This window comes from Malaclemys terrapin, chromosome 16 (genome assembly GCF_027887155.1).
Source record: "Malaclemys terrapin pileata isolate rMalTer1 chromosome 16, rMalTer1.hap1, whole genome shotgun sequence".
NCBI lineage: Eukaryota > Metazoa > Chordata > Testudines > Emydidae > Malaclemys > Malaclemys terrapin.
In genome coordinates, this window is record NC_071520.1 from 12,897,296 (window position 1) to 12,915,918 (window position 18,623).

General features: G+C 45.7%; 1 protein-coding gene across 3 annotated transcripts in view; it reads left to right on the top strand.

The window, feature by feature from the left end:
* The window catches only part of GGT1 (gamma-glutamyltransferase 1), a 69,341-nt gene that overhangs the window by 14,702 nt on the left and 36,016 nt on the right, over positions 1 to 18,623 (top strand). Inside the window, exons 1-2 of one of the 3 annotated variants that reach the window (XM_054006126.1) lie at positions 4,980 to 5,034; positions 7,352 to 7,498. The exons of 1 other annotated variant lie outside the window; for it this stretch is intronic. Coding sequence is in view for 1 of the 2 variants with exons in the window: in XM_054006125.1 (XP_053862100.1) it covers positions 4,973 to 5,034 (62 nt within the window). In the remaining variant the exon portion in view is untranslated. Of the gene's footprint in view, positions 1 to 4,943; positions 5,035 to 7,351; positions 7,499 to 18,623 lie in introns of those variants that run through there. One more of the 3 variants, XM_054006125.1, reaches the window with a different exon arrangement.

Sequence of the window (18,623 nt, forward strand, 5' to 3'; positions counted from 1 at the left end):
CCCACCTTAGTAGACTTTAACAGGAATCAGTCACCAAACAGCTCCTTACGATAATCGGAAAGTTTGACATTAAGTAGCAAGTACTTTGAACTTCTTTTCAACTCCTTTGCTGCAATACAACGCCCTGTTTTGCATGAGGAGTCTGAGCTGTCTTCATGTTTTATTCATTTCTTGTTTACACTGGAGGAGAAACCAAGCCATAAGAACCAGCAAAAACAGCCCACACAGCTCCATGCATTGTGCAGTCAAATCACAGCCAGCGATTTCAGTTGCCATTTCCAACTTCGGCTGGGTTTAATGTATGTATTAGCTAAGTGACAGAGAGGTGTTTTCTATTGACTGGAGACACAAGCTTTTGAGCTCTGATTTCAGCTCTGACACTGATTTGCTCTGTGGCCTTAAGCAAGTCATTTTAATCTTGTCGGTCTCCGTTTTCTTGTTTTTTACCATGGGGGGAATGATACTTATCTCATGCAGTGTTGTGAGGATGAATCGACCCTGTCTGTAAAGAGCTTTCAAGATTAACCGTGCTACCTCAGTGTAAAGCTTTGCTATGATTATCAAAGGAATGGGGAAAGATGGACGTGTGGCATTTGGGGACCCACTTCCAATTGTTTATACCGCTTTAAAAAATAACCAACCCTACCCTGCATCCCAACAGGTAGTTGCACTATTCTGCAGTAGCTGGCCCGTGTGACTGGGCACTGTAATAGCTGCATTCCCCCACAGAGGTATCTATAGTTCAGTGGTAGGGGAACGGATTGCTTTTCATATAGGGCTAAGACAGCTCATCTGCTGTGCGGCATGGAGGAGATTATACAAATGTACTTACTGGCCAGACTGCCTGGTAAGCACACAGAGGAACAGAGTCATTAGAGACATCATCTCCCTCTGCCTCTAACTCTGCCCTTGTGTGTGATTTGGACTCTCGCTGTTGTGTGAGTGTGAAGGACCAGCCACAAGAAGCAGAGCTGGGAACACCCACTCTATGCAGCACCCTCCGCAGGCAGGTCTAGTTTTGGCATTCAGCACGAACGCCTGGCCAGTGCCTGCCCCTCCCTTAGAATACTGCAGAGCTGGGAACGAAGAAGCCTGTTAAGAGCTGTGTAAGTGCAGCCCACCCACTGGTTAGGCCGGGTGTGTTACAGGGCTCTGTGCCCTCCCCACAAAGCCTCTGAGTGTGTCACTGTACAGCGCAGTTCATGGCAACTGCACCTGTAGTCCTCCTCTGAGGCTCATGAAGGGTTCCCGGCTCCTGGCCAGCACCTCTCTTGGGCAGACACCGGTGTCTCTCTCTCCCTCCTGAGCAAGGTTTTAAGGCTGCACAGCTCCCTGGATTACACAGTGATGGGCCCAGGAAGCCAGACTGCCTAAACAGGCCAGTGATTCTGCTTTGCTCACGCTCTCTGAGGTCTATGACCAGTGTATTGCCTGCAGTTACAAGCTACCACACAGCTCCTTCTAAGCAAGCACTTTTATTTCTAAGGTGAAAGCGTTGCAGAGAAAGCATGTAAAAAAAAGACCCTCTATGCATGCTAAAAGCTCACCAGTGGCCACCCAGCAGTCTAGGGTTCCCAAGAGTCACGTATTACAAGGAACGTCCCTTATTTAAATAGAAAATTGCCTGTCCTGTACTTCATCCCTGTACAGCAAGAGCAGGAGTTGCTGAGTGCTGCAAGAAATACCCCTCATGAATGTGAGTACTGATTATTATTATTAATAAGAATAATTAATAGCTGGAGGTGGAGTGGGGCAGAGGTGCTAAGAAAACAGTCCCTTATTTTTGAAATGCAATGCTGGCAACCCTACAGCATTCTTATGGGGCCCTGGTAGGTCAAGTCCTTCCAACCCATCCTCAAGGCTAGGACTCCCCCTTGGGCAGAAGGGTCTGAGTGTTTGCTGGATCACAAAGGAGGCCCTGAGTCAGTTTAAACTCCGGCTATTTATTCTAAAGTCCTTTATTTGTTGGTTTCTGGATAATCTAGTTTGAACTAGTATATGCGAGCCTCCCCAAGTGGTGGTACCTCTCTGTGAGGTAATCACCACTCACTGTTTTTAGTTTCTGGAGGAGCTGTGAGAACCCACCCCCCACCGAGTAGAAATGGCTCCCCATGGAGTTGCAATATCTGTCACATCTCCCCCCTAGAGAGATTACATAGTGTCCCACCCCTCAATAATACATAAACTTAATACAGTAAGGGCTTTCGAGGTGCTTGACTGGCAACCTAGGGCAACCCATTAACTTACTTCCTGGACAGCATTTAAGCCATTACCTTTCATTACTTCATATTTCAATGATGAATATAATAAACATTCTGCTAGAAAGGCAGCATGCACGTGTGCCAGCTACGACAATATCCTGGACAAATCTTATTGAATTAAGGTTAAGTAGCTTAGGCGGCCATTGTATTAAAACTGCAAATGTTTATGTATTATTGTGGCATTGCATGGAATGTGTCTAGGGAGGAGACCTGCCTAATGTAAACTGTGAGATGTGTTATGCACTTCAAAAGACTATTTTAAACACTGTGAACTTTTAAAGGTCAGTGGACTTTCCAGGATATCTCTAGGTGAAGGTGTGTGCAAATGTAACTCCGCGTGTTATGCAAAAGCCCTGCCTTTTGAAGCTATGCCCTCAGGAGAAACCCAGTGTCTATGAATTACCTATTCACAGATCAAAGACCCAAGTTGTTTAAAGGAGGGATTAAACTTTTCATGGGGTGCTTGTTCATAACCACCTTGACACAGAACGTGTAACCACAGGAAAGCACCTTGGTGAGGTTTGAAGGACTGTTCACCTGCCAGAGCCCTTTGTGAAGTTGGAGTGATCCCCGGTAACCTTATTTGCATGCATGTAAGTGCTTTTAATTTTTTTTATGTTTTCTCTGCAATGCTTTCACCTTAAGTGTGCTTGCTTAGAAGGAGCTGTGTGGGCCTTTAACCATGAGCATTGACGCTCTGTATAGCCTCTGAGGAAAGCAGGCAGAGCAGGCCTGCTTAGGCAGTCTGACTTGCTGGGGCATTAACAACTGTACAGACTGGAAATACCCAGGTCAGAAGCAGGAGAGAGAAAAAGAAATGCAGGTCTCCGCCCAGGAGTGGTCACCTCATTCTCCTGGGCAGAGACCTGCATCTCACTCCATCCTGACCCTGCACAGCTCCCTGATTTACAATGTGAAATCCCCAGCAAGCCAGACCGCCTAAAAGGCCAGTGGTTGTATATTGACAGCAGTTACAAATGATAACACAGATCTTTCTAAGCAAGCCCCTTTATTCTTAAGGTAAAAGCATTACAGAGAAAATGTAAAAAAATCCAACCCAGTAGAAGACCCTACAGGCATGCTAAAAAGCTTATGAGAGCTCACCTCCAACCTCAGATAGCTGTCAGTCCTTCAGACCCCCACAACTAAGTTGTCCTTGTTGTTACTAGTTCTTATCAGTCTTTAGAGCAGGAACCAGAAGGAAGGCTGGGTGGGTCAGCCATTTTGTTATACAGCTCGGGTCTTAGATCTTGGTCTTTTGTAACAGGTAATCAGGAAAAAATGACCTTCTCTTCAGGGCATACCTTCAAAAGGCTAGTTTTTTTTTTTCATAGCTGGACCTGGGGCGTTTGCATTAATTTCCCCCCATCCCCAGGATTTCCCGGAATTCCTCTTTACAGTTATTGTCCCAAAAGTCCATACTTGTCTGGGACATTTTCAATATAGTCCTTTGAACTCCAAGGTCTCATATCTGTCACATCTCCCTTCCCACCCCACGCTCTCCCCAACCCCCCCAGGAGAGATTACCTACAGTCTCAGCCCACAATAATACATAAATTTAATACAATAAGGGCTTTCAAGGATCCAACAGGAAATTGCCATATCTGTCGCAAATGTGTTACAGGGTCCATGCTGTGTCCTATCCTTGAAGGGTCTGAGTCTGTTACAGCCCCACTTGGGGAAGCTTGGCTCTTTAGCACATGCTTTTAGCTCTGGAGGTCCCCAGTTTTTCAGGGGAGGTGTTGGATGCCATCACCTAAGCAGGACGCCAGCTCTCAGCAACAACTCTATTGATCCTGCAAACTTCTGAACAATATTTTGTGCCCGCAGCTGGTGTTCTTTCTGCAGTGGAAGGCAGGCTACCGGGGCTCAATGGATGATTGGACACCCTTTGTCTCTCCACCCCCACCCCACCACCAGCTTGGACACTCCTGCTCACCAGAGAGAGGAATAGCTACTGTTTTCAATGAGTTTAAAGCCAGGGGGAAATGTTCTGCCCCCTCTTCCACGCATGTTTGGGCGAGATGGTCTGGTTTATAGTTTGTAAAGTGCTCAAAGATGCAGGTGGATGCAGGACACTGCAGGAAGCCATTAGCATGATTACAATACATTAAAAATCCGTAGCATCCTAAATGTAAGCAGTAAATTATCTTATCATCATAACACATCACGCACCTCTAGCCCCTTTCATCCCAGGATCTCAACACGGTTTGCAAAAGCTTCGCATTCTTCCTGGGAGTTAGGAAGGCATTTTACAATAGGGTAACTGAGGCAGCAAGAGAACGTGCCTCACCCAATGTCAGAGTAAATCAGGGATAACACCAGGAACTTGGGTTTCCTGAGTCATAGGCTGGTACAATGGCCAACAGGCCACCCTTCCACTCAAGGACATTTAGGTCAGACGTACGGAAGATGTTGTTTATGCCATGTGTATAAGCAGTGCTGTACAGTATGTAGGATGTGTCACAAAGGCCATGAACCCTACCACAAAGCATTTATAATGAATGGGTACAGGACAGCCTGGTGCCATGTAGGTAAAAACAGAGGGGTACTGGCCAGAAGTCTATGGTTTATGGTAGTAATGAGAGATGTCCACAGCAATCTTCATGCCAAAGCTGGGTGCGCACTGGGTGTGGTCAGCATTCATTACCCACTGGTTAATAAGGGCCTTCTCATCTGTAGAGATTCTTGGTGTGAAACATCAACATCCCATGGCCAGCTGGGTGAAGCTGCTCTTGAGGACCCTGGGGAAATGCAGAAAGACTCAGTCCAGGTCAGTTGAACTGTGTTTCATTTGGAGGGGTGAAATAAAACATTGTGACTACTCTTTTGTTAGTCACATGATACAGTGCGAGTACAAAGTTAACTTTTGGAAGCCCAGGTAGATTAATGGATACCAGACTGGGCAGAACAGCAGTATGGCTTCAAAGTGCCATTGGGTCTCTCAGACTGATGGGGAAAGGGAGATGGCAGTGTTTTTCTCTGACTGTGGAGTAAGACTCATGAATCTATCTCCCCTTGTAAGTATTCTCACACTTCTTATCAAACTGTCTGTACTGGCTTAGCTTGATTATCACTTCAAACGTTTTTTTTCTCTTAATTAATTGGCCTCTCAGAGTTGGTAAGACAACTCCCACCTGTTTATGCTCTCTGTATGTGTGTATATATACCTCCTCAATATATGTTCCATTCTATATGTATCCGAAGAAGTGGGCTGTAGTCCACGAAAGCTTATGCTCTAATAAATTTGTTAGTCTCTAAGGTGCCACAAGTACTCCTGTTCTTCTTTATTCTAGAGATGGAATATTATGCAGTGGCTACTCCACAGTCAAAGTTGCAAATGAGTTTCCATTATAATCCTGACTTTTTTTGCCTCTGACCTACTCCTCTGCCACTAAAATCCACAAACAAAAGGAATAACAGCCTCAACTTTGGCAGGTTAGGTCTGGGACTGAGGTTGACATTGTCTACCAAATATCAAGAGAATTGGACAAGGGTTTCCAGAATTATTACAATCCTCTGAAATTAGAGGTGTGTTCACCTCCATCCAGTCTTCTAACCTCCTTGGAGCAGAAAGAAGAAGAGAAATAAAACTTTACTGGACTCACCTAATTGTGTCCAGGACTAGTGATTAGTTTTAATTTTAAAAGTTGTTAAGATTTTAAATACTAACATCAGATAGGCATATTGGCTCCAATGCACTGAAAATAGGGGGTCCTGAAGATCTGGAGATCTACGCTTTCATTTAAAAAAGTAAGTCTCTAGCTCTATTAGTATTAAATGATTGTATTTTAGTATTGTGCTATTGTAGTGTCCAGAGGCCCCAGCAGAGATCAGGGCCCCATTGTGCTAGGGGCTGTACACATACATAGTAGGAGATGGCGGGCCAGATTCTCAGATGGTGTAGAGCAGCACAGCTCTGTGGAAGTCAATGGAGCGACACTGATGTGCATCAGCTGAGGATCTGTCCTGGAACATTTACTATCTAAATAGACACAACAGCTGAAGGGTGGGAGAAAGGGCTGCAGCAAGAACCAACTTACTCTGTCTTAACTGCACCTGCCCCATATTTTTTTCCTGGGAGTATCACCCATTAGATACAAAAAGCATCAAGAGCAACAGGGCTCTGAACCCAGGGGTGCTGAGAGCCATTGAATCAGACTCTAAACCCTGTATGGAATGGAAACCACTTCAAGCCAGGGGGGTGCAGTAGCACCCCCAGCATCCCTAGTTCTAGCACCTATGTCTGAACCCGCTAAAGTCCATTCAGTATGTGTGGCACTAGCCTTCAAAATCTAAGACAAAGCCTCCAGTAAAGGACAGAACAAAGCCATAGAGAAGGAAACTGAAACTGAATTCTTTATAATCGGGGTGTGGGGTGGTTCCTTGGGGGCAACACACCTCTGGCTGAGATGGGCTGGACATGTTTCTCTCTGGAGTGGCTCCGAGCACCATCCAAGGCAACACATGGATGCTCAGGCAATGCCAGGAGTCGGCCTCTCCTCAGGAGTCACGTACGCTGCCCCTCACAGCCCAGGGAACTCGGAGCAAGCCTGGGCCTGCCCTCTGCTGTGGCTGCCCTAGGCCATCAGTCTGGCCCCAGGGCTTCAGGTTCCATGGCTGAACTTTCCCCATGGCTGGTGGGAGAGCTGGTCTGTGATGAGCAGTGAGCAATGGCTCTCTATGCCCCGCTCAGCGAGCACTGCCCTGCTGTGGCGTGGGGCAGAGCTAATCATTGTGAACATGTTGGCCAGAGCATCGCAAAAACAAACAGTGCATCCAGCAGGGCTTCAGCCCTGAGATAACACAATGCCAAAGAATCACCCAGTTCCCTTTCTCGGTGCTATATGCCACTTTCCCTGCCGTGAGAAAATACAACCTGCAAAAAGTCTTAACTGCTCCATGCTCAGCTTTCTCCTGTGAGCAGTAAATCAGCCAGGGTGGGAAAAGAAACCCAAAAAGAGCAAGGAAAAGAAAAACGGGCAGGGAAGCAATTTTCCAACACCACCGTTGGTGTTCAAAGAGCTGCAAGTTCCTTACATCAGACTCTGGAGTGTCTGCTCTGTTTCTGACCACTCCCATTTATAAAGTTTAACAGCCACTAACCACTGCCTGGGAGTTCTTACTTCTGAAATCCCTTTGCAAGCGGGGACGAGGCGAGTGGGATGAAAGAGCCGTCCTTGGTGTCACTGGCAGAAGGCGAACAGCTCCCAGCTAACATCCCAGCTTTCCCAAGGGTAAGCAACTCCCTGGGTCTATTTCCCCCTCTGAACTCTTACTTTTGGTTGGGTTGCGTCCAGGTCTTGCTCCTTGCCTTCTCTGGCTGGTTTCATAATGTTTTGTTACAGTGGCTTTGCTTTCTAAACAATTGGGTCCTATCTACCTGCGGATCAGGATTTGCAGAGAGGGAGTGTGTCCGGTTTAGCAGGATTGTGTCTCTTTACAGAGAGTGTGGTTAGAGCTAGGCACTGGGTGTCACATGTCCTGTGGTCATTTCTCAGCTTTGCTACTGACTGGTCGGGTGAGCAAGGGGTAAGCCATTCAACCGTCGTGTGACTCAGTTTACCCATCCAGCCATTGTTAATAATAGTAATTCCTGCCTAGCTCATGGTGGAGTCGTGAGGCTTCATTAATTAATATGTGTAGATGAAAGGCCCTGTAGAAGTGCCAAGTTTTTTGTCACAAGCTTGAGTCGTGCACTTTGACTTGGGTTCTGTACAGACTGTGGGGTATACGGGAGGCTGGAGAAAGAAATGCCAGATGGGCAATGTGACTGAGATGAAGACCTGCCAAAATCACAGGAGAGAATTTGCTGGGCTGGGTGGGGTGGGGGGAGAATTCCCTGGTGTCCTGGAGCAGAGAGAGATTCTTAGTCTGTGAAAGCCCCATCACTAGCATGAGTCCCCTTTAGGCCACAGGAAACAAACTGGGCTAACTCCCAGCCGGCTGATACCTGGCCAATAGCTAATTATTTGGGGCTTGAGGAGCCGCTGCGGGGGAGGTGCTATACGGGAGAGCCCAGAGACTGGGCAGCTTGGCGCTATTGTGTGGCCCTACCTGCCTCCCCTCGCACTGTGCTCCCATGTGACCACCTCACCTTCTGCTCATTCCCAACCCTTGGCCCAGGAACCAGCTGTGGGAGGATGGGACGCCAAGCGCTGGGAAGGAATGGGCACTAAATATGGTAGCTAGAGCAAAGGCAAGCAGGACTGGGCAGGGGCAGTGGGTAGGAGACCCTCAGCAGGGAAGAGGGGTCATCAGGATGAGGGGGACCTTCCAGTGCCTGTCAGGAGCAGAGAGGAGGCCTAGGGCGATGTAAGGGCAGGTCTTCACTACGGGGGGGGGGGGGGAGAGGGTCGATTTAAGATATGCAAATTCAGCTACGCGAATAGCGTAGCTGAATTCGATGTATCGGAGCCGACTTACCCCGCTGTGAGGACAGCGGCAAAATCGACCTCCGCGGCTCCCAGTCGACGGCGCTTACTCCCACCTGTGCTGGTGGAGTAAGAGCGTCGATTTGGGGATCGATTGTCGCGTCCTGATGAGACGCGATAATTCGATCCCCGGGAGATGGATTTCTACCCGCCGATTCAGGCGGGTAGTGTAGACCTAGCCTTAGAAGCCTTCTTCTGTTCAGTGAGAGGAGGGGGAAGGTAAGAAGAGAGCAGGGCTCCTGTATGGGGCAGGGAGAGAAAAGCCAGGGGGAGAGGCACATGCTGGCCCAGAGAACTCAGCGCAGAGTGTGTGTTGGTGGGGGGAGCGAGGGGGGCGGAATGACAAAAGCAAAGGGCACAGCCAGAGGCAGGAGCGCTAATCTGACTGGGGGAGTGAGAGGAAACGGCCCAGTGAGGCTGAAGAGAGCTGCCCAGTGGAGCAGAGCTGGCCAAACCTGATTCTTGGATCAAAAATCAAAACTCTTAAGGGCAGATGCAGACGTGCATGGCTGAGCAACCACTGCCTGGGGACAGGTCTGCAGAGGGGCACTTGGCTGACAAAGCCTCCAGGAAGCAATTTACCGACTGCAAGAACAAGGTGGATCCAGAAAAGCCTCTTGCTGATCCCGCCACAACACGCACCCCCACGGATGCCCTCGGAAAGGCTGAGGGGCCGGCCCCATCTCACCCTGAGGGTATCTTAGCTACATCCCACTCAGCGGATTCCATTCTGCCTGCTGCGCCTAACAGTCTCTTTGACCATTCTACTGGAAAAAGCTATTCACAAAATCCCCTTATCACAACCCACCCCCAGGCGTCCGACCTGATGTGTCACGTGTGAGCTCTCTCAGACAGGGACTGTCTTTGTGCAATGGCTGTACAGGGCCTAGCACATGCTAAACAATAGCCACAGGGGCATGTTCAAACCTCCTAGGAGTGGACAGACAAAACAAACCAGAACTAATCATAAATATCTTCCTAGTAACCATGAGAGCAGCATTCCTTTAACCCCACTCTCTATTACATGTGCTATTAATTGAATACAAGTCCCCAGAGTGCCAGCACTGGAATAGACACAGATGTCAGGAAAGGAGGGTATCTTTGGCTAGGCCTTGCAATTGGGCGTCTGACTGGCAGCCTGCTAGTGGGGGCTAGAGGGACTGCAGCAGGGCCTCTTTCCCCCTTTGGTTACTGACACCAGCCACACTCCCAATCCCATTTTTCCCTCTTTAAGTCCCTTGTTTGGGAAAGTACCTTAAACACCTGCGTAAATCCCATTGACTTCAGTGAATGGGGGGACGGATTTAAGCAGGTAGCTAAGGCCCAAATCCAGAAAGGTATTTAGGCTCCCAACGTCCATTGAAATCAGTGGCAGTTAGGAGGAGCCTAAAAACCTTTGAAGACCTGGGCCTAACCACTTTTCCATTGGGGTCAGTGGGAGCCTTTCCATTGGATCTGTCCCTCAATCCCATTAATTATTCTGAAATCTGCCTCTCTTCCCTGAATCAGGGCTGGACAGGCCAGCAAATAAACCCCCTGCTGCTGTGGCACAATGTTCTAAAAAACAAACCATCCAGCCCAAGAGAACAAAAGAAAGACTCAAATCCCAAAAGCAACAGCATTCTGCCTTCTACTTTCCCTGCAGTTTGCAGGGCTGGCGGGAGGTGTCTGCTGAGGAAAGGCCATCAGATCTTTCCTTCGCAGCAGGACTAAATGAACCAGCAGCAACTAGCCTAAAGGCTGGGCATCATTTCTTGCTTGGTCTTCCTTCTTCCCATGCTTTTCTTCTCTCTCTGTCCTCCCACCCACCTCTTTCATTCGCTGTCTCGCTTTGTTTCTACTTTTCTCTTCTGGCTACCGTTTGTTTGCTTTCTCTCCCTCGTGGATTTATTCTCTCGCATCTGCCTGTCTTTTTGCTTTCTTAGAAAAACCCTCTCCCTGGCCCGGGTTTCTTGAAGAACTGTAAGCGTGAGGCGAGTTCTGTGGGGCTCCACATGTGGCCCAGGCTAAGACTGACTGTGGTTAGCAGAGGCAGGCTCACAGGCACGGAGAAAGCAGAGTCCAGGAGGTGACCTGACAAGAGGGTTCAAAATAACGAAGAAGGGGTTAATAACGCAGCATGATGAAATTGTCCAGCATGCAGCATTTCAGAATGTACAGCGCATGGCCTAAAAATCAGGAGTAAAGAATGAACCCAGAGACCTGAAGAGTAATAACTATAAACTGTTTCAGAGTAGCAGCCGTGTTAGTCTGTATCCGCAAAAAGAACAGGAGTACTTGTGGCACCTTAGAGACTAACACATTTCTTTGAGCGTAAGCTTTCGTGGGCTACAGCCCACTTCTTCGGATGCATAGAATGGAACATATAGTGAGGAGATATATATACATACAGAGAACATGAAAAGGTGGGAGTTGCCCAACCAACTCTAAGAGGCTAATTAATTAAGATGAACTGTTGTCAGCAGGAGAAAAAAAACTTTTGTCCTGATAATCAAGGTAGCTCATTTAAGATAGTTTGACAAGAAGCTGTGAGGATACTTAACATGGGGGAAAGAGACTGCTGAGCTGGAATTGATATGCAAACTAGACACAATCAACTCAGGATTGAATAAGGACTGGGAATGGCTGAGCCATTACAAACATTGAATCTATCTCCCCTTGTAAGTACTCTCACACTTCTTATCAAACTATCTGTACTGGGCTAGCTTGATTATCACTTCAAAAGTTTTTTTTCTCTTACTTAATTGGCCTCTCAGAGTTGGTAAGACAACTCCCACCTGTTTATGCTCTCTGTATGTGTGTATATATATCTCCTCAATATTTATTCCACTCTGTATGCATCCGAAGAAGTGGGCTGTAGTCCACGAAAGCTTATGTTCTAATAAATTTGTTAGTCTCTAAGGTGCCACAAGTACTCCTGTTCTTAATGTGTGTAATGGCTCAGCTATAAAGTGTCAGGGAAAGTGATGGAAACACAGAGGATGTGAGCTCAAGGGACACCGGCACTTGCTTCTGGAAAGGAAGTGTTGGAGCAGTCTCAGGGATGGGGTTAAATCTAATCAACAATGGGCTGTGGAACAGTGTATCAGTCACCCCTTGTGGCTGGCAGGAAAAGGGTTAAAATCTCTCCTTTAGCAGATACTCTTTCATCACTTGCCTGTCTTTATTGCATGGAGCCCAGTCCTGGGGGCTGGGCTCACCTTGGGTTAATTACCCCATTAGAGAGGAAATCCAGGGCTTATAAATGAAAGCACAGGGAGTGAGCTACTCTCTATTGGGGGCTGTATTACTCCTGGAATGAGGGAGTGACTCTGGTGCTGAGATGCTCTTTGTTTACTGAGCTGTGGCTCTAGGGCCAGTGGGTTGTTCCTCTGAAGCCCTTGGCCTCAGTTTGCTTTGTCCTCTCCCAGGCCAGATAACCTTTGTATCTTTCTAAAATGTCTTATCTCCTCAGGTTCCAATCTGCTGACTGCTTGCTTTCCAAGGCTCTGTCAGCAAAGCTGCCTGCTTCTGTGCGCTGAGGCTCAAAGGCCGGCCCAGGTTAGCAAACATAGGCCCTTTATGGCCCTGATCCAGGAAAGAGAACTGCAGTCCGTTTCATTAGAGGAGCTGTTGGCTTTGGCTATGACAATTCGAAGAACTCTGTCTGAATAGTGGCCCCTCAGCTGCAGTCATCTCTTTCTTGTCAAATCCAGCATGGTTTGGGTTTGGGTTTGGATTTAAAAATCTCTTTCCAGCTCTCTAGGGAAAGCCTTGGGAGCTCCAGCAGCAGGTTCGCTCTCTGAGACTGGGATCAAATACTTGCCAGGAGGTGAGTGGCAGACAGATGTTTATGCAACAAATAATTAGGCTTTCTGAAAACTGGCTTTCTGCTTCCTTCCCCCAGCACACACAGCCCATGGGCCTGATTCTGATGTTGCTTGCATGGGTGAAACGCCACTGGTTTGAGTGGAGTTGCTCTTGGATTATACTGGTATAAGGGAGAGGAGACGTAGGCCCTAGAAATCTCCAGTAGCTCACCCTATGTTCTGCCTCTAAGAGGACTTCACAACACATGGCCACACTGCAGGGGAAGGATGCCAGGCAGCAGCATCTGCCAGGCGGGAACAAGCTGAACTTTACCTGTTGTAACCTTTGTGTTATGCTTCTCATGTAGTAAACTAGGATCAAGGTCCCTTATCTTGAAATTGAATAAGAGCCGATTACAATGTTGTGTGGGTTATGATGTCAGAGAGGAAAGGTGCCTTATGAAAGAATGAAGTCCTGTTTATTAAGCAAAAATATCTGACAGCTGACCATTGGGACAGAAGGTGGTAATGATTCAGCAACTGGAGGGCAGAGACTTTGATGTGAATGCTCTGTTCCTATCTCCCCTTCTTTGCTGAGACCAGAAGTTCTGTTTAACGTGCTGATTCTCGTCAGAGATCCCAGATGGTGCCTCTTGGCATTTCTGTGGTGAGATCCGTCACCTAGGATTGATTAGAGATTGGTGAAAAGCAGCTATGAAAAACTGCAGGGATGAGAACCCTGCAAGTGAATAGGGAAACAATTTAAAAACATCACTCCAGAAATGATCTCCAAGGTGCTTGAGGTATTTCAATGTCAGCAAATTGTCTCCTAAGGACAATGGAAAGAAAACATCCCTAATGTGCTGACAAATATTTTCCTTTGGGAGAAAGGGAAAGTAGAGGGGACCAGACTATCCAACAAATTCTTGGACTGCATTGCAAACAACTTTTTATTTCAGAAGGTTGAAAAAGCTACTGGGGGGAAGCTGTTCTAGACTTGATTTTAACAAATAGGGAGGAACTCGTTGAGAATTTGAAAGTAGAAGGCAGCTTGGGTGAAAGTGATCATGAAATCATAGAGTTTGCAATTCTAAGGAAGGGTAGAAGGGAGAACAGCAAAATAGAGACAATGGATTTCAGGAAGGCGGATTTTGGTAAGCTCAGAGAGCTGATAGGTAAGGTCCCCTGGGAATCAAGACTGAGAGGAAAAACAACTGAGGAGAGTTGGCAGTTTTTCAAAGGGACACTATTAAGGGCCCAAAAGCAAGCTATTCTGCTGGGTAGGAAAGATAGAAAATGTGGCAAAAGACCGCCTTGGCTTAACCACGAGATCTTGCATGATCTAAGAAATAAAAAGGAGTCATATAAAAAATGGAAACCAGGACGGATTACAAAGGATGAATATAGGCAAACAACACAGGAATGCAGGGGCAAGATTAGAAAGGCAAAGGCACAAAATGAGCTCAAACTAGCTACGGGAATAAAAGGAAACAAGAAGACTTTTTATCAATACATTAGAAGCAAGAGGAAGACCAAAGACAGGGTAGGCCCACTGCTCAGTGAAGAGGGAGAAACAGTAACAGGAAACTTGGAAATGGCAGAGATGCTTAATGACTTCTTTGTTTCGGTCTTCACGGAGAAGTCTGAAGGAATGCCTAACATAGTGAATGCTAATGGGAAGGGGGTAGGTTTAGCAGATAAAATAAAAAAAGAACAAGTTAAAAATCACTTAGAAAAGTTAGATGCCTGCAAGTCACCAGGGCCTGATGAAATGCATCCTAGAATACTCAAGGAACTAATAGAGGAGGTATCTGAGCCTCTAGCTATTATCTTCGGAAAATCGTGGGAGACAGGAGAGATTCCAGGAGACTGGAAACGGGCAAATATAGTGCCCACCTATAAAAAGGGAAATAAAAACAACCCAGGAAACTACAGACCAGTTAGTTTAACTTCTGTGCCAGGGAAGATAATGGAGCAAGTAATTAAGGAAATCATCTGCAAACACTTGGAAGGTGGTAAGGTGATAGGGAATAGCCAGCATGGATTTGTAAAGAACAAATCGTGTCAAACCAATCTGATAGCTTTCTTTGATAGGATAACGCGTCTTGTGGATAAGGGAGAAGCTGTGGATGTGGTATACCTAGACTTTAGTAAGGCATTTGACACGGTCTCACATGATATTCTTATCGATAAACTAGGCAAATACAATTTAGATGGGGCTACTATAAGGTGGGTGCATAACTGGTTGGATAACTGTACTCAGAGAGTTGTTATTAATGGTTCCCAATCCTGCTGGAAAGGCATAACAAGTGGGGTTCCGCAGGGGTCTGTTTTGGGACCGACTCTGTTCAATATCTTCATTAACGACTTAGATATTGGCATAGAAAGTATGCTTATTAAGTTTGTGGATGATACCAAACTGGGAGGGATTGCAACTGCTTTGGAGGACAGGGTCATAATTCAAAATGATCTGGACAAATTGGAGAAATGGTCTGAGGTAAACAGGATGAAGTTTAACAGACAAATGCAAAGTGCTCCACTTAGGAAGGAAAAATCAGTTTCACACATACAGAATGGGAAGAGACTGTCTAGGAAGGAGTAGGCCAGAAAGGGATCTAGGGGTTATAGTGGACCACAAGCTAAATATGAGTCAACAGTGTGATGCTGTTGCAAAAAAAGCAAACGTGATTCTGGGATGTATTAACAGGTGTGTTGTGAGCAAGACACAAGAAGTCATTCTTCTGCTCTGGTTAGGCCTCAGCTGGAGTATTGTGTCCAGTCTGGGCACTGCATTTCAAGAAAGATGTGAAGAAATTGGAGAGGGTCCAGAGAAGAGCAACAAGAATGATTAAAGGTCTTGAGAACATGACCTATGAAGGAAGGCTGAAAGAATTGGGTTTGTTTAGTTTGGAAAAGAGAAGACTGAGAGGGGACATGATAGCAGTTTTCAGGTATCTAAAAGGGTGTCATAAGGAGGAGGGAGAAAACTTGTTCACCTTAGCCTCTAAGGATAGAACAAGAAACAATGGGTTTAAACTACAGCAAGGGAGGTTTAGGTTGGACATTAGGAAAAAGTTCCTAACTGTCAGTGTAGTTAAATACTGGAATAAATTGCCTAGGGAAGTTGTGGAATCTCCATCTCTGGAGATATTTAAGAGTAGGTTAGATAAATGTCTATCAGGGATGGTCTAGACAGTATTTTGTCCTGCCATGCGGGCAGGGGACTGGACTCAATGACCTCTCGAGGTCACTTCCAGTCCTAGAATCTATGAAAACTTGCACATCCCATTTAAAGGTAACCTGGAGATCTTGGATTTAGAGAGATGGCAAAGCTGGACAGTTTAATTTCATATTAATGTTTATGGTGGAGGAAGGAGGGTATTTTCTGGAGGGTATTTTCTTCGCTAGTTGATGATGACCAGGAAAACAATGATGTTTCTGTGTTGATTTTTGTGGATTTTAAGATTAGCTAACGTCTATCAATCCTATTTCTTTACCCACACAAAAATATTTAGTTACCTAAAGGTTGCCATGTGTGGTTCAAACAACCACTCCATGCATCACTTAAAAATCTCAGAACTAGAAATTCCAATTTAAGGTTGGGTTGAGATTGAGTTATGTAACTTTAACTCCTTATGGGCATATGCACAGGCCAGTAAACAGAGCAATTATCACGGACCAGAATCCAAACAACTTCATTCTGCCTCTGTGACAACACGCTAGCAATAACCACAGACTAAATCAGCCTGTTCCAGATCTACATGAAAACGTTCAAACCTTAATGTCCGTGCAGAAGTGTTACATAATCTGGCATTTTAAACAACCATACATATCTCTCACTGTGCTCCTATAACAACTTGGGACTGTAGAAATATGCTACAGCCTGCAAATCTTCCCCCCGAGCAAAATAATTCCATGACCCCTCAATTAGACACATCACTGGAGCTGAAGCGAGTGTATGGACTATGTCTCTGGATTAAAAACACCCGGTGTCAGTTTTGTTCCAAAGCTGAGATTCATTATATCAGAGGTATGCCCATATGAGCTAACCTATAGAAAAGGAACTCTGTGTACAACAAATCACAGTGTAAATTTTCCACCCAGCAAGTGTCCTCCATGTTTAATATAAAGGACTAACAGAGATTCAGGGGTAGAGCTTAAATTGTCTTAGTGCTGTTTCTTCTGCAAATGTAAGGCTGGAATAACCTTGCCTGTGTAGTTATGACCAGTTTCTCCATCATGTAGACTTTAAACAGTCAGTACACCTGGACTGAGTTTGGTTGATACAGGTAATAGTGTTGTTGTAATCAGGGCTGCCGAGAGCGGGTTTAGGTCCCAGTGAAAAAAATTTTTGGGCCCCCCAGCAAGGGCGGACTGGCTAAACAGGGCCGATGGAGGGGGGGAGCCAGGCCCCGGGCCCCCTTCCGGACCGCCGGGCCCCGGTAATTTGTACTGGCTTCCCCCCGCCTCGTCGGCCCTGGTTGTAATATACTTAGACGTCAGTAGGATGTTTGACTTGGTACTGCACAACATTTTGATTTAAAAAAAAATTGAAAGATATAAATTAACATGGCACACATTAATTGGATTCAAAACTGGCTAACTGATAAGTCTCAAAATGGAAAATCATTGAATGGGTGTGTTGCTAGTGGGGTCCTTCAGGGATCAGTTGCTGGCCCTATGCTATGTAACAGTTTTGTTAATGACCTGGGAGAAAACACACAAAACCAACACCGATAAAGTTTGCAGATGACATGCAAATTGGGGGAGTGGTAAATAATGAAAAGGATAAGTTACTGATACAGAGCAGTCTGGATCACTTGGTGCACTGGGTGCAAGCAAACAATAGGCCTTTTAATATGGCAAAATGTAAACCTATACATCTAGGAACGAAGAATGTAGCCGCTACTTATGGGATGGGGAACTCTAAGCTGTGACTCTGAAAAAGATCTGATGATCATGATGGATAATCAGCTGAACATGAGCTTCCAAAGTGACGCTGTGGCCAAAAGGGCTAATGCAGTCCTTAGATGCATAAACAAAAAAATCTCAAGTAGTAGTAGAGAGGTTATTTACCTCTGAATTTGGAACTGTTGTGATTGCTACTGGCAATACTATGTCCAGTTCTTGTGCCCACAGTCCAGGAAAGGGTGTTGATAAATTGGAGAGGGTTCAGAGAAGAGCCACAAGAATGATTAAAGGATTAGAAAACATGTCTTATAGTGATAGATTGAGCTCCTTGAGTCTGTCTTCTCAATGAGAAGGTTAGGGGTGACTTGATTACAGTCTATAAGTACCTACATGGGGAACAAATATTTAATAATGGGCTCTTCAATCTAGCAGAAAAAGGTATAACAATTGCTGGAAGTTGAAGCCAGACAAATGCACACTGGAGATAAGGTGTACATTTTTAACAGCGTAACTAACCAATGGAAAAATTTATTAAGGGTTGTCATCACTGATGATCTTTAAATCAAGATTGGATGTTTTTTCTAAAAGATCTGCTCGAGGAATTATTGTGGGGCAGTTCTCTGGCCTGTGTAATATAGGAGCTCAGACTAGATGATCACAATGGTCTTTTCTGGCCTTGGAATCTAATGACCATGGGCACCAGTCTGGATACTGATGGTCATCAGTGCTCTCACCCACTACCTCTCATCCTTCTCAACCTGCACCATGTTAGTTTCTTATGGGTCAAAATGTGGGTCTCCATTACCTACCTTCCAAAAATTTCCATTGTCTCAGCCTGCTCTGTGGATCTCTTGCAACCTGCCCTCGCCCCTGAAATTATTCTCGTATTAGAATCGATAATGCATTTCTGATGCACTATAGAGCGTGAGGCGTATATCGGAAGTTAAAATCCTATCCTATGTAGCTTAAGGGTCTTCGAAAGGGTTTACATACCTTACAGGGGACTTCTGTGCATCTCCAAGGCTAAAAAAAGATCATCATATTTCAATATTAATAAGCTAATATAAATGTTTAGTAGAACTTCAGGGTGGGTTTTTTCTACCTTTGGTGGTGGTTTCTCTCAGGAAAGGAATAACACCTTTATTTTAGGAAACATAGAACCTTATCAGGAATTACTTTTTTATTGTTGTAGTTAAGTCAAACTATTTTAGTGTTTCAATGTAATACAG